The 13,132-nt window shown below is 38.0% G+C and overlaps 1 protein-coding gene across 1 annotated transcript; it reads left to right on the forward strand.

The window, feature by feature from the left end:
• Positions 1–3,544: 3,544 nt before the first annotated feature.
• Positions 3,545–12,747, forward strand: polr3glb (RNA polymerase III subunit GL b). The gene is made up of 8 exons (XM_072679457.1): positions 3,545–3,980; positions 5,450–5,607; positions 6,376–6,505; positions 7,688–7,756; positions 9,621–9,677; positions 10,436–10,506; positions 10,618–10,734; positions 11,850–12,747. The coding sequence occupies exons 2-8, from the start codon at positions 5,488–5,490 to the stop codon at positions 11,934–11,936; spliced, it is 651 nt and encodes a 216-aa protein (XP_072535558.1). The 5' UTR covers positions 3,545–3,980; positions 5,450–5,487; the 3' UTR covers positions 11,937–12,747.
• Positions 12,748–13,132: the final 385 nt, after the last annotated feature.

Genomic DNA, 13,132 nt, shown 5'->3' on the forward strand with positions numbered 1-13,132 from the left:
GAGGTAGAGAGAGAGCGAGAGAGAGAGGGAGAGAGAGAGCGAGAGAGAATGGGTTGGAGTGACAGCCCTGATTTAACAGCTGAAAAGATGCTAAATCAGTGCTTTTTAAAATGGATTTTTTATTATGGGAGTCATGTACAAATAGATTTCTTCTTGACACCAGTTCTAACAAAGTGTCCTGCTTAATAAACAAACACTGACTATGACTATAAGTCATGAGGATGCACTGAGGTTGAAAACAAAGCCATATAATAGAGTTTTCCTGCTTGATTAAAAGAATATGATATAAATATGAGAAGCTGAAATGATGAAAAGTGACAGTTAATTCCAAATACATGTGAAAATAAACCTTTTGATATGACTATTTAATATGATGAATTATTGATTGAATGAAATGTACAGTTATACATAGTCACATCACAATATTAATAGTAATAACCACCCTTGGTTTGGGTGACACTAGCAAAACGAGGTGCATGAACTGTATTAGGGGACTTGAAATTAAATTATAAAGGCATGTTGATTGCTCTGTACCTGTACCTCTGGCATCAGTGACCTGTGGGACACCACTGTTGTGCCATTGGAAGCTTCTCAATGTGCAAGAAGTCCATTCTCTTTACGCTTTCACTACGGTGGCTCTAGAACATCCCACAAAGATAGACATTTCTGAAAAGCTTCCACCCTTCCCCATGCGATAGGGTTTGCTGCATGCATAAAGATGAGAGCGCACCGGTCAGTTGTAACAGCGTGGAAAATGATCCTCATGGGCAAAGGACATGATCAATGTCCAAAAGGGCATGCTAATAGGGTATCGGGTGGGTCTTGGGAGCCGCCATAGTGAAGGTGTACCAAGAACCATGAATGGACTGGGTTCTGAGAGCAGAGTGCTTCCCTACGAACCACTGATGGCAAAGGGGAACAAGGACTCTGGCAAGTGGTCCAAATCAATCGACATGCCATTGGGGACCAGTTAACCTCTATAATGAATACCTTCCATCATCTAATACAGTCCATGCCACGACATCTTGCTAGTGTCATTCAAGCCAAGGTTAATTATTCCTACTATTAGATAGGTAGGCAGTCATAATATTCAGATACGGCTGTGTGTAGCACCTTTCTAATACTCTAGGATCTACGATTTACAATCAACACTCTTCCCAATCCTTTACACTCAGCATCCTGGCAAGAAGCAACAGTCAATTGCACACAGTGTACTCAGTGTACTCTCAACCATACTCTCAGCGACCGTCCACCTGGAGGACTGCATCGAGCACTGGCGGGGTTCACCCAGGACTGTGCCAATCCATATTTGGGCATACAGGAATACACTTATTCACACACACCAGGGAGATTGTAGAGTAAGCAGTTCACCTGATCTCCATGTTTGTGGACAGTGGGAGGAAACCAGAGTCCATAGAGGAAACCCACGCGGACACAGAGAGAACATGGACACGTTGAACCCAAGACCTGAGTGCTGAGCGGCAAACGTGCTAACCACCAAACCTCTGTGCCACCCATTATTAACACTAATGTGTTGTATGTGATTAATTACAGGATCAAAAGGTGCAAAACTTGTATAAAGCTAAGCACATTTTAAAAAACCATTTATCGTTTTATATTCCATATCACTGTTAACAGTAACACAAATTTCTCATTTTGAAGAAATGTGAGCTAGTTTGAAGAACAAAGCTTGGTTCTAGGGTTAGGGTTAGGACACCATCAAGCACATCAACATCAATTCCATCAGCAGCTCACCTGATTTAACATCATTAGGCACTGATTTACCAAACCAGGTGTCAGGGGAAAGTGACGCGAGTAATACTGAACATGAGCACTGACCAAGAGACAAAGAATCACATATGTGTGTAAATTGATAAAGGACTGTATATTATAAACATGTTAAATAGTTTACAGATTTATAGGCTACGGTCACACACTTTTAGGATTTTACAAATAGTATTTGATAAACAGTCTTTCATGTGTATCCGTAATTCATTCCAAGCGTGCAAGGCTCTTATTGACAAAGCTGCCTGTCTAAAGGACATGTTCTTCATTCACCTCCCTGCTCGCTGCTGGATCCTCTGGGACTGTTCACAGCCTCAGTGTCACATGACTTGAATGCATAACCTGCTGAATCATGACCACGACCACAGTTTCCAATACTGTGTTCGTAAACAAGACGACAGTCTTCATGTTGCTTCAGATCAAACACTGCGATGGATTATTAGCAAAAACAAAAACTTTCAATTTTATATTTTTAGTGTTAAATATCCTCAACGAATCAGAATTAGTTGCTAAATAATCTATAAGTTCTTGTTTACTAGAATAGTGGGTTCCAACCCTGGTGTAGAAGTGTGTACTATAAAACAGGTCTTGAACATGTTTAGAATTAATTCATTACATTTACATTTACATTTATAGCATTTAGCAGACGCTCTTATCCAGAGTGACTTACAAAAGTAAGGAATTAATTAAGACTTAAGAATGAATTAAGTATCTTTTCCTGATACATGTACAGTATAACAATTCTGTCTCTTTGCATATCCAAGCTTAGAAATGCTATGGCAGCCCTGGAGCAGAGAGCTTAAGGGCCTTGCTCAAGGTTCCAAAAGTTGCACCTTAGTGAACCCTTAATGGACCTTAAAATCAAAAACTCAAAATCTAAGCTCTTTTAAATCTGAATTGCTAAAAAGTGATCAATCTAAAATAGTTGAAGTCTATTTGTAAATAATTGTGTCTGGCTGTAAAAACTGTTCCTCTTATTCCTCAGTAGATGCATCACTCCATCTACAAACAGTGTTAAATCAGCCAGGTAAATCAAGTAGGATTTTCCCAGGATGATTATTTCTCTTTTTTACGAATGAGATCAGCTCAATGTGCTCCCAAAAGTTAGTTCCCAAGCTCCACATTGACATACACTGTGTAGACAAAAGTATTGGGACACCAGATCATTCATTGTTTTATCTAAAACCAAGGGTATTTAAAAAAGAGTTTACCCGCTTTTGCTGGAGTGACTATCTACCATCCAGGGAATGCTTTCTACTAGATGCTTTGAGCTGTGCATTGCTGTGAGGATTTGATTACATTCAGTAAGAGCATTATTGAGGTCAGGATGTTGGGTAATAATCACCACCCACCTCATTCCAACTCCCCTTAAAAGTACTGGAGGGAGCACCATCATTCAGAGAACACAGTTTATACCCCTCTAGCCCACCCCTGGCATCATATGTATTTATATGGCAACATATCCGGAGGGTCCTATTCTATCATACTCTAATACTTTTCTACAGGGACTAGATAAGCTGTGTGTGTTATATCTGCATATATTATACATTTATATAAATTTATTTGCACATATAGTGTATATTACACTAACATATGTGTAATTACCCTGATATTACAGCCATATAACAACAAAAGTAACAATAAACATTTTTGTTGTTGTTGTTGTTGTTGTAACTTATGGGACACGTCTGAACTTACGACCAGGGAACTCTTATGTATCGCCCGTGTTTTCTGGTGGGAGCTCATTTTTGAACGCAACGCGGCGGAGATGTGTTTGTTTACATTCTGGTTGGCGGGGAATTTTGCGTCCTGACTTCAGATTAAATGATCGCGATATGTTTTAATGACAAGAATGAAACAAACAGAGGCTGACCTGCGTTAATAGCACGTTTCATTTCGCACCAGGCGAAATAATGCGGTGCAGTTTCATTAGCATGCTGCTAAATTAGCTGCTAAGTCAGCTGCCTTCATTGAGGCTATTCTTCCTGTGTTTAGGTTTTCGCTCCCGTTTCTTTCCCTCGTAGCAAGATGATCATGCTTCGTCCAAAACTACAAGGATCAACAGTCTTTTTAAAATTAAGAGTTTCTAGACATGTTGTATCTGACTTACAAGCTAGTTCAGTGTCTCTGATGCTCCCCCAGTCTGTTCACTTCTACTAAGCAGCTGAAAGTTGGAGCCCTTTGCTTCTAGAAGTGTAAGTTTAATGGCTAGAGGATTATGTATGTTAAAGTGTGCTTCTCCTAAATTGTACAGGACTGTAGTTGACTTTTTTTTTAGTGTCAATAGTGGTGATGGGAAATGGGGGGCTTAAGGTGTTCATCAGAAATGTAGACATTTAGAAATGCAGTGTTGTTTATCAGAGTCAAAGTCAAAGCTTTATTGCCAAAACTGTAATATGTACAGGACATACACAGGGGTGCAATAGTGCAATAACATTTAAACACACATTAAATAGCACTAAGCATAGAAATTGTATTATATCAATTCTATAATGCCTAGAATATACTATATAGTAATGTAGTAAAAATATAAAGTATAAAGTAATTAGATAGAGGTCCCTGACATTGACATCAAAAAAAGTGGCATATGCAGCAGATATGTAGTGATATATTATGGAGTAGACGCTCTGAAATGATTTATTCAATTGAGGCAGTGATTTATTAAACAGAGGGAATGATTTATTCAATAATGGAGATTCATCTAATGAATGAAATTAAGGGAAGGTTTCATTAAATCTAAGAAATGTTTTTTTAAGTGTCTAATAATTATTTTTTTCATTTCATATTTTAGGGGCTCTGTCATATATAGTGGTCAATCTAAAAACTAAGGTTTTCTTTGGGTACTATTCTTTAAGCATATACACATATGCATTGCATTGCATATACACTGTATGGACAAAACTGTTGGGACAGCTGCTGATTCATTGTTTCTTTCAAAATGAAGGATATTAAAACGAGTTGATCCTGCTTTTGTTGGAGTAACTGTCTCTACTTTCCAGGGACGGCTTTCTACTAGATTTTGGTGCATTGCTGTAAGGATTTGATTGCATTCAGCAACAAGAGCATTTGTGAGGTCCGGATGTTGGGTGATCATCACCCGCACCGCATCTCAAAAGTATTGGGGGAATTATTGCAGAGAATATGGTTCCACTGCTCCACAGCTCAATGTTGGGGGCCTTGTAACCCCTCACACCTTGCATTAGGCACAGAGCAAATAGATTCATGTTTATCTGGCAATAGAAGTCCCACTACAGGGACTAGAGAAGCTGTGTGTGCATTCTGTGCCAGCACTTCTGTGTCAGCAATGAGTGCAACTTAAATAGCTGAATGCATTCATTAAAATGGGTGTCCACAAACATTTGGGCATATAGTGTATTTAGAAAAAGTACTTTGGGACAAAATCATATAGAATAGTAAAACAATATATTATAACACATTCTTAACTAATTTAGAGCTTTCTGCCAGGCAGCGTCTGTCAATATTTCTCAGCATTTGTTTTACATCAAATCCCCCTGAATTACTGCTTAAATTATGCAGATATTTTGGAAATTAACGGCATCAAAAATTCCATAATACATTTGAACAGTGTTAGTGAGTTTTGTTAGCGGGTTTTGATTTAACTGTGGTGAATTTGCTGTGTATGACCTCTGTGGTCTGTTTCCAGAACACATACATTATTGATATTGACTTCAGCGCTGGACAATGGCTGGCCGAGGACGTGGCAGAGGACGAGGTCAGCTGAGTTTCTGCATTGAGGCAGTGGGAATAGGAAAAGGAGAAAATCTTCCACCTTCAACTGTCCAGCCTACACCGCTTTTTCCTGTGAGTTACATTTATTGCACATATAGCCCTACATGCTTAAAAAAGGGTTCTTCAGAGGTCTATATAGAACCATGATGACTTGAAGTAACGTTAGAATCATTAAATAGTGCTTTTATCTGGTTAAAGTCTTCTTCGGATTGGTGGACAGAACGCGGTGACTCGCTCTACAGCGGGATGCCACTGTCACCTCTTGATAGGAGAAAGTGATGTCAGCTGAGTGAGCCACCAGAGACTGACAGGAATAATTGCACCCAAGTGCAGAGCTACTAAAGAACTCAGCTTCCCCAGAAACAAACGGCCAAAACTGAAACCAGAGCAAAATGAGTAGAGATGTGAGCTCCTAGAGAGCTTCTCTACCAGCCCAAACAGGCCAAAATCTCAAATTGTCTTAAAATGATTTGTATTGTTTATGTAATCATTCTATAGTGGAATCTCTTACAGCGGAAAACCATTTTAAGTCAAACTTTAATGCTAGATAGTATTACTCTGACTTTTAAGTATTATTATTGATATGTGTTATATAACACTATATGACATTAGTATATACTACATCATAATTATGTAACAAAAACAGTTTTTGACAGCATGTTTAAATGTGTGAATATTTTTATATTTTTATATATTTTTAAATAAGTTGTCAGGTAAGAGTGTCAGGTGGTGTGGTAAATATTGCACGTCATGGAAATGACTTTAAATATCATGTTATTCTTTTTTTTATTACCCTCCACTTCAACTATGGTTAAATGGATATTCTCTCCAAATGGAAAGCCCTTGGAGCATAAACCGGTGCCCTTGCAGACATCGGAGGAGGCAGAGTACATGCTAGCTCTGAAGCAGGAGTTCAGAGGAGCCATGAAGACCCTACCCTTCTACATACGACCTGCTGCACCCAAGAAAGGTCTTAGTCTCTTTCCACTCAACATCAAGCCTGTGACAGTAGGGATTAAGGATTGGTGTGAAATATTTCAGCAAACAGTTTCACTAACCAGCTTGTGGGCACATGTAGGTGAATGCCTATCAAGCTAACATAAACGTCATATTTTTTCAAGGTTTAGTTCTTTAGGAACATTAACCTGTAGATGTACAGATGCCTGTAAAAAATCACCTTTTTTTGCTTTTATAAATGGTATTATGGTCAATATAATTGGGCTTTTCTTTACAAGTATTTACAAAAACACTTAAATGTCAAAGCTAAAAAGGTTTCTGCAAAGTAATGTCCATTAAATAAAAAATATATATGATGTAAAATAGAAAAATATGATTGCATAAATATTCATCTCCTTCAAGTCAGTATTTAGTAGATGCACTGTGTAGGCAGGTGTCAATCATCCCACAAAGCATCCCATAACATGATGATACCACCACCATGCTTCATGGTGGGAATGGTGTGTTTATGATAATGTGCAGTGTCTGTTGTCCAGATATATTTTAAAATAGCATCTAGTCTGAAGGCCATCAGACCAAAGAACCTTCTTCCAGTGACCTTGGAGTCTCCCACAGGCCTTTGGGTGAACTGTAGTCAAAGCTCTCCCATAAAGCTTTTTAAAGCTGGTGAAGAACCCGGACAGCAGTTGTCATATCCAGAGTCTCTCCCATCTCAGCTGCTGCAACCTTTAACTCCTTTAGTGTAGTCATAGGTACCTTGGTTTGTGAGGATGGCCTATATATTTACACATGTGCCATATATATATATTCTCAGTTCTTGTTAAAAGGCAAATTACATTAATCACAATTCCAGTTATTTAAATGAATTAAAGGGGGTGAAATCTTTTTATAGGCACTATATATTTGTTAGCTATAACATTAAAACCATTGACAGATGAATATCATTAGGCTTATAATGATTTTAATGATAGGGCTGATCAGTACATTATATATATATATATATATATATATATATATATATATATATATATATATATATATATACATCATATATATATATATATATATATATATATATATATATATATATATATACACTCCAGAATGAGTGGAATTAAAAAAAATCCTCCATTGAATATTAAGAAGGTTGTTTTAATAGATTTTTATCTAGAATTTTTTCCCTTCCTTTTTTCAGATGTTGAGCGTTATTCTGACAAATATCAGACCACTGAACCGTCCGACAATACCATTGAATGGACACCGGGTAAGTGCTTTACTTATTTTTATATTTATTTGATTACTTGGTCATTTTGTTTCAGAATGTTGATAACATGATGCTAGACTGGATCTCATTCAGAGGTTTTATTAAGAAATGTGATCAAGGTCTATTTCAATAGATCGTCACTCCCGTGCAGCTTCCAGAACGGAATCAACAGTATTAATTGAATGACAAATTACCATGATGTCAGGATTGGTTCTCTGCACACTAATTAAAGCCGTTGTGTGGCAGTGTCGAGAGCCTGAAATGATAGTGTCAGGCAAATTAAAAGTGACAGGCTGAAACAGCAGCGGACGGCACTGGTTCCAGTGTCTCATGGTGGTCAATCAGAGAATTAGCGACAGATAGTCTCTACCTACAGAGCCCTCTACAGTACAAGTCCATGGTAATAGACATTTTGACCTGGATGGATATGAGCCTGAAATTGTGGTGGAAAAAATGATCGACTCATCAGTTTTTGTTTGTTTAATTACATTTCTGATACATAGTAACCACTATAGACTGTATGGTGTAAGTGTAAACCAAGAACAAACAAACTTTTGTTCAAAAGAAAAATTAAGTTATACATAAAACTAGTGTTAAACACAGAAACATATGCGCTACTAGAAGGACAAAAATAGGAAATCATCATATATGCTTCAGAAAAAAGGTTATAGAAAAGGATGTGTTTGTATAATCACATCTTTGTTAGTTCAGACTATGCCATCAGCATTTTGATAATTTGGGTTAAGACTAAAGAGAAGGCAGATAACTTGTGCTGGAGTTCAGGTAGCTTCTGCTTATCTCTGATAAGCCAGAAATGAGACATGGACATGTTAACAAGATAGAGATGGTATTTGTAGGACATTAGGTTGGGAGGAGGGGCTTCAGGCATGTTTATTTTCCAAAAACAATTATTTTTTAACACCACTTGGCACCCTGAGGTGTGAGGTGCCTAGAGGTGGTTTTCAAAAAAGTGCTACTCAACTATTATTGACAACTGAATTTCCCTCCCTTTATTCAATTGAACTGCTCTGTAAATTGTATTCAAGACTTAAAACACTCTATTCAGTTCCCAGTCAATACAGTCCGTATATGAAAACTAAGCTTAAATATGATTTTATTTACACACTGTATCTCCGCCTGTTTATCCTACCAAAGATTTACCCACCCATTTACACAGCAGTTCAAAGGAGGCACAATGCAGGGCAGCCAGTCAGAACAGATATCAATAATCTTATATACATCTTAAAGGCACAGTAACAAACAGCTTGTTTAATTTTAAGCCATAAAGAGAGCTTTAAACAAGTTGTGTAAGAATAAATCGTAACTGTGTTTAAAACATAAATCCACAAAGACTTTGGGAGTAGAGCTCAAGGAAAGTATAACAGGCGAGAAAGTGATATTTTAAGCTTTAAGCTAGAGCAATATTGGCAAGATTGTTTAATATGTAATGAGGGCCTAACTCAGCTGCAGCCTGTTCACCCGTTCCCAAAACATAGAACTTTATAACATATAAGCCTATAACTTTATTTATTTATTTATTTTTCACATCACTGAACTACAAAGAAGATCAAACCCTTATTGTTTCCTGCTTCATGTGCATTATAAGCTGCCTGCATATAATGTCATGGCATGTTAAATATATATGTATTTTTTCTTAGTTTAATGTTGTCACCTACGTCTGCATGTTGCACTTTCTGCAGTCTGTCCTGTACTGTATTGTTTTATTCTCGCTTTGTTCAACGTCACACCCTTTTGTGCTGGAAAAAAAAGCAATTTCATTTCACTGTGTACTGGTACAGAGATGAAATGACAATAAAAGCCTCTTGACTTGACTCGACTCTTGACTCCTATTCTTCTGTTCTAGACTGGAAGCGCTTTCCGAAAGAACTTCGTGTGCGGACAAAGAGGCCTCAGAGTGACAGTGAGTGCCACAGATCAGTCCAGATAAGCACTTCTGAATGGTCGAAACACACTGATTTGCAGCCCCACTGCCTCCTCTCCCCAGAGGGACAGAGGCCCTAATCTACAGCCACTCCACAGAGAGGAACCAGAGAGAAAACCTGCATCGACTCTGTGGGAGAGCCATGCCTCTGCTCCAGCCTCACACGCCGCCAAGGATAAAATACGCGCACAGAGCTTTTAGAGAGAAATAATGTCAGGCTTTAAATACACTTCTTTGAAAAGCGAAGTGCGACTGCTTGTTAGCAGCGTGAATTACAAGTCGCCTTCCACTGCAGCTGTGTGTGCTCTAGCAGCACTCAGGCCTTTCTGTAGCCACACGTCTTAAAAGAGGGTAAATGGCATAAATTAGAGCGCATGGAAGAGGCGGCCTGTCTTTTAGTCCTTAAGTGATGAAGGTAGGCTCTGACTCATTGCTGTCTCAGGGGAAATCAGGAAGACGGCACTCTGCGCCATTACACGCACCTCCGAAATGAAAGGCTGTGGATAGAGGGATGAAAGCTGCAGAGAAGAGAGAGATCAGGGGCATGAAGGCTGCAGCATTGACGAGTGGGGCATGTTTAGTTTAAAGCCATGCTTCATTTGAAGATGAATCAATATCAGTTGCATTTTCTCAGATTAATATGATTGAGAGTGCTTAGTGAAATTCAAAGGTCCTTTAGTTCCTTTAATTAAGGCATGGTGGTCTCACTGAGCAAATTTGTTGTTATGTTGTTTCAGAGAGCCCAGCCATTCCTAAACACAGCAAACGGCCACGGGTCAACAAAGAGGAGATCATCCGCAAACTGGAGGTAGCTCATTTTCATAGCAGGCATTTTTTGCAATAGTATGTGATACATTACTGTTAGATTAGAACATTTTCATTCAATTCTCCATGGCACATGTATGGCTTTATCCATTAGACACTGGAGAAAAAAGAGGAGGAGGTGAGTTCTGATGAAGAAGAGGGTGAAAAGAAAAAAACAGAGGAAGAAGAGGCAGAGGGTGAGGAGGAATATGATGAGGAAGAGTTTGAGGAGGTAAGGCTTCTTGTTACACTTTATTTTCAGGAACATAAATAAGGGCTTTATCACTATTGTGTTCTTTTTTTAATAAAGCCTGAATTACACATTAGTAAATTATTTATTAAAGTACCCTTCATTAGTACATAATTGGAGGTATGTAAAAAAAAACACTAATAGTTGCATTATCAGTTGTAATAATGCCCAATAAAAAACATGTTGTGCAATTGATTTAGTGCTGCTTAGTGTGTAACCTGTGCCATCAAAATGCAAGCTGGGCAGATGTTAGCTTAACCCTTTTTAACAACCTAATGATGATAATTTGTGTAGATGAAGATAATCAATGTTTTTCAGGGTTTAGTGTATTAAGCATGGTTACAACACCTCACCTCTAATTATGTTCTAATAACGGTCATAATGAATAAAGCGTAATGCATTGTCAATAAATGATTTTACTGAACAAAGAACGAGACCTTAATAAACCCCTAATATGCGTCCCTTAAAATAAGTGTTATCCTTGTTTTCATTTAAATGCTATATGTCCAAATATTTGTGGACACTTCTTCTAATTAATGCATTCATCTACTTTAAGTTGCACCCATTGTTGACACAGATGTGCAGATGCACACACACACAGCTTATCTAGTCATTGTAGAAAAGTATTGTCAACTGAAAAGGACTCTCTGGAGCAGATAAACATGAACCTATTGGCCTCATGCCTACTGCCAGTCGTGTGATAGAGGGGTATAAAGCCCCCAGCATTGAGGTGTGGAGCAGTGGAACTGTTTTCTCTGCAATGATGGATGGTGCTTCATCTAATACTTTTAAGAAGAGGTGGGGTGGTGGTCACCCAACATCCGGACCTCACTAAAGCTCTTGTCACTGAATGCAACCACATCCTCACAGCAATGCTCCAAAAGTTTGTAAAAAGTTTTCCCTGCACAGTAGAAACAGATACTCCAACAAAAGCAGGACAAACTATTTTAATACCCTTGATTTCGGAAGGAAAATTTGTGTGTCCCAATACTTTTGTCTGTGTATTGTACTTGCTCTATATGATGCATGAAGTCATGTGTTCTTACGCCAACATACCCTGTGTGTGTGTGGTGTTTGTTTGTGTTGAAATGGTACAGGAGACTGACTACATCATGTCATATTTTGACAACGGTGAAGAGTTTGGTGCAGACAGTGATGACAATATGGATGAGGCCATTTACTGAGGCAGAGCTGGAGTGCTGGAGAACTGCATACAGCTACCAAAGTATTTGAGTCCTCCCTACATCAAGCACATTTGGAAAAATAATGATTCCTTTGGCAGCTGAGAGTGTGAGAGGGGAAAGACAACATATATATATATCAGTGCTTTTTATAATGTAAGTATACTTTTACACCAGGGTGTCCTTAAACACCATATAATTGTCTCTTTTCACTTCACTGATTTTACTCAGTCTGAGAAGATGCATGTAAATATAACAAGTGTAATTGTTTAGCTTTCATTGAAAATAGGACAGAACCCACTTGCCTTGACTGATTCAAGCATATGTTTTTAACATACACACAGTACATCAAGGCAATGGGTTTGAGCAATGTTTACATACAATTCACAGTGTTTAAAAGACTTTTCACCTTACACACATGCTGTCAGTTTTGTATAGCTGTATACTTGGGATTTTGTACTTTAGTTGATCTAGTTCTCGTAAATAGTGACGTATTTCTGAATAGCCGTATTATTTGTGTATCTTGCATTTAGAATTATACATTGCACCTTTTTATACATTTTAATATTTGTATGGCATTTTATTTGTTTAAATATTTAGTGCATATTTGAATGCAGTCAGCGTCTCGATTTTTGTAGTGTTACTTGATTACACGTTCCCTTTGCATCACCAGCACTCCTAAAATGACTTTTGACAGTAATGTAGAGATTGTATGATATGGTTTAGAGATTATGTGATATATTTGGTAATAGGAGTGATAGACACCTGTGTCTCACTAACAACAAGCACAATAAATAGATCCATCTTAAATAAATGACTCTGCTCTTCTTTACTCGTTAGTTTGATGTGATGTAACAAGCAAAGGCCTGCAAAGCAATGGCAGATTGTCTGAGACCCCACTGTTAAATGTAAGCAGCAGTTCTTTTGAATGACAGGTAGGTGGTGTCTGACGATAGTTAAACGTATTCATGGCAGAAGCACTATCTAGGCTGTGTCTGGTTAGATGATGCAGTAGATATACAGTTGCCCATATGTTTCCCTGGCACAGATGTGCAAAGCTTGTAGCTTTGAAAAACATACTTACTTACTTGAGGCTTACTTCCTCAACTAGACTTCTGTCTTTGGTACCTACATTTTTCTGGCTGTTTTAAGACCACCATAGATTGTAGTTTGCTTACCTATGCCTTTCTAGAAGATGC

This window comes from Salminus brasiliensis, chromosome 5 (assembly GCF_030463535.1).
Source record: "Salminus brasiliensis chromosome 5, fSalBra1.hap2, whole genome shotgun sequence".
NCBI classification, from domain to species: Eukaryota; Metazoa; Chordata; class Actinopteri; order Characiformes; family Bryconidae; genus Salminus; species Salminus brasiliensis.

Bases quoted from the DNA above. Each gene is read 5' to 3' on its own strand.
- polr3glb (XM_072679457.1), top strand. From the start codon at position 5,488: ATGGCTGGCCGAGGACGTGGCAGAGGACGAGGTCAGCTGAGTTTCTGC. The intron at 5,608-6,375 runs GTGAGTTACATT...CCAAATGGAAAG, and splicing joins AGCCTACACCGCTTTTTCCT to CCCTTGGAGCATAAACCGGT. The intron at 10,507-10,617 runs GTAGCTCATTTT...TTTATCCATTAG, and splicing joins AGATCATCCGCAAACTGGAG to ACACTGGAGAAAAAAGAGGA.